The following is a 1,985-nucleotide window of genomic DNA, read 5'->3' as shown; positions in this document are numbered from 1 at the left end:
GAAATTCGAGTAGTTTTGACCCAGAAAGCGAAATTTGAATATCAGACACTCAGGTGCAAGATTATGCCAAAATTTCATGTTTTCCGTCCCGTTTTTGCTCATTTCTCGGAAGCAAAATGGGCAAAACGCTCTATTTTTACATCATTTCATAGAGAACTAAATGGCCTTTTTTGAAAGTAAAGCATTGATAACGAGATGTGGGCAGTTTTCTCAAAAAGTGTTGAGTTCAAGAAGTTTTAGATTTGCGTGGTTTGTTTCTGAGTTGCAAAATCGTCTCATACATGACGCTGCTTTTTTCGAAGTTTCTCAAAAACCATTTGAGCCACAAAATTCATTTTGGCATCGTTGGATAGAGAATTGAATGGGGGGCTCCGCCCTTGTGTTCTTCATTCGGACACTTGCCTTGGCTCAGTTTAAGGCAAATCCGTCGCTCCTCCTTCTCTTGCTTCGTCGGCATTTTCTTCTTCCTGATCATGCTGGATCATTAGCCCCGACTTTACTAATGAAAGCGCTCGAGTAGATCTAATGAACTTTCTTTTTGTTCCAGGTAAGTCACCTTCATCCATCACGCCTGATCGTGAGTGCTACGCAAGTGAGTATCTTTGAAAAACCCTCGCATGTTTCCCCGCCAATGATTGAAAGAGAATTCACCGCATCCGCGATGCAGCGGCCTTTGGGCCTCGTTGTTTCTCAATATTGTTACCTAGAACCGAAAGAAGAAATGACCGCCGAAGCCACTGAGGATGACCAATACGGATCCTGCACCCGATAGTTCGCACAATGCCCTGACTTGCTCGTTCACTGAATCTCGTTCCTCGTTTGTCTTGTGCAGTGCCGACTCCGATACACTGGCCGATGCACGACTAGATAGCGTCCAGTCCAGCTAATAACCCGGTGGCAATTTTCGTTTGTTTTCCTCCCGTTTTTTTCCTTCGGTTTGCTGTTGTTTCCTATCGTTTTCCATCAGTTTGGCTTCATTCAGCGATTGTGCGCCGCCGATCTCTCTGGATACGGTCTTTACCAGACGCTAGCTAAAGAAAAACAAACAGTGGCTGTTCCGTGTAGAGCAACAGACTTTGATGTCACTAGAGGAAAATTGTTCGGTAGTTCGGTTCGACGGTATCGTGATTTATCGCAAAACCCGCTCAATGTTCGCATCGGAGGAGGAAAGTGTTATTTTGAATCTGGCGCGACGCTCTATACGCCGACCAGGTTGGATTTTGTTCTGTTTGGGTTCGATTCATTAGTGCACCAAAAGAGGTATTTTAGTGCAAAAACCTTTGCAAAGGCCTTTGGGGGTGAGCTTTTGCAAAGGCTTCAACATCAGTGTCCCTGAAAAATTACCCAACTTTTCGGACAAATCAAACGTATTACGACCCTTCAGGGTGAATGTTTGTTGAGAAGGTTTCCATTAAAGTTCACATATTTGGTTGTTTCTCCATGATTCCAGCCATCAGTCGTCACTTTTTCCATCAACATTTTTCTTTTTTCCCAAACTCCGAACTAAACTGGAAATCTGGATGTTCTTTCGGTCAACGTAGTCGCAACTGTGATTTACCATTTCGAAAAAATTGGGTTGTTTTTAAGGCAACGATTTAAACCAGAGTTAGTTCGAAAAGCAAAGGCAATTTCTTGCTTAAAATAGGCAAAATTTTGCCATTTTTTATGCTGGTTTCCAAGGTTGGTGCACTAATGAATCACCGTGTGTAACGGTTTGGTTGGGGTCTTAGCAAACTATTTTATCGAGAGAATTGGGTTGATTGTTGGTAAATCTAATGCTGCGTCAAACATCGATAGACGATCGATTTTCTGTCGGCGTTTTGACGAAATTTGAAACGAATTTGCTCGCTTAGTGTGGACGCGGCATTAGAGGTACCATGCGATACAGTAACGAGAAGAAAGCACATATATTAGACTTAAAGTGTTTTCAGACGCGTTTTCTTCAAAAAGCAACAGTATATACAGGCTTTCAGCAACGATTCGCA

General features: G+C 42.8%; 1 protein-coding gene across 5 annotated transcripts in view; it reads left to right on the top strand.

Annotated features, from left to right (window-relative positions):
- The window catches only part of LOC109539351 (caskin-1), a 143,200-nt gene that overhangs the window by 82,333 nt on the left and 58,882 nt on the right, over positions 1-1,985 (top strand). Inside the window, exon 1 of one of the 5 annotated variants that reach the window (XM_019907041.2) lies at positions 511-592. The exons of 2 other annotated variants lie outside the window; for them this stretch is intronic. In XM_019907041.2, coding sequence (XP_019762600.1) covers positions 526-592 — 67 coding nt within the window. In that variant the 5' untranslated portion in view covers positions 511-525. Of the gene's footprint in view, positions 1-510; positions 593-838; positions 1,213-1,985 lie in introns of those variants that run through there. 2 more of the 5 variants (XM_019907037.2, XM_019907040.2) reach the window with 2 other exon arrangements.

The sequence above is a fragment of the Dendroctonus ponderosae genome, unplaced genomic scaffold, assembly GCF_020466585.1.
Source record: "Dendroctonus ponderosae isolate FM_Combo_2020 unplaced genomic scaffold, Dpon_F_20191213v2 Dpon_F_20191213_9, whole genome shotgun sequence".
NCBI classification, from domain to species: domain Eukaryota; kingdom Metazoa; phylum Arthropoda; class Insecta; order Coleoptera; family Curculionidae; genus Dendroctonus; species Dendroctonus ponderosae.
Note: the sequence above shows the minus strand (reverse complement) of the source record. Positions and strands in the feature narration are given on the sequence as shown.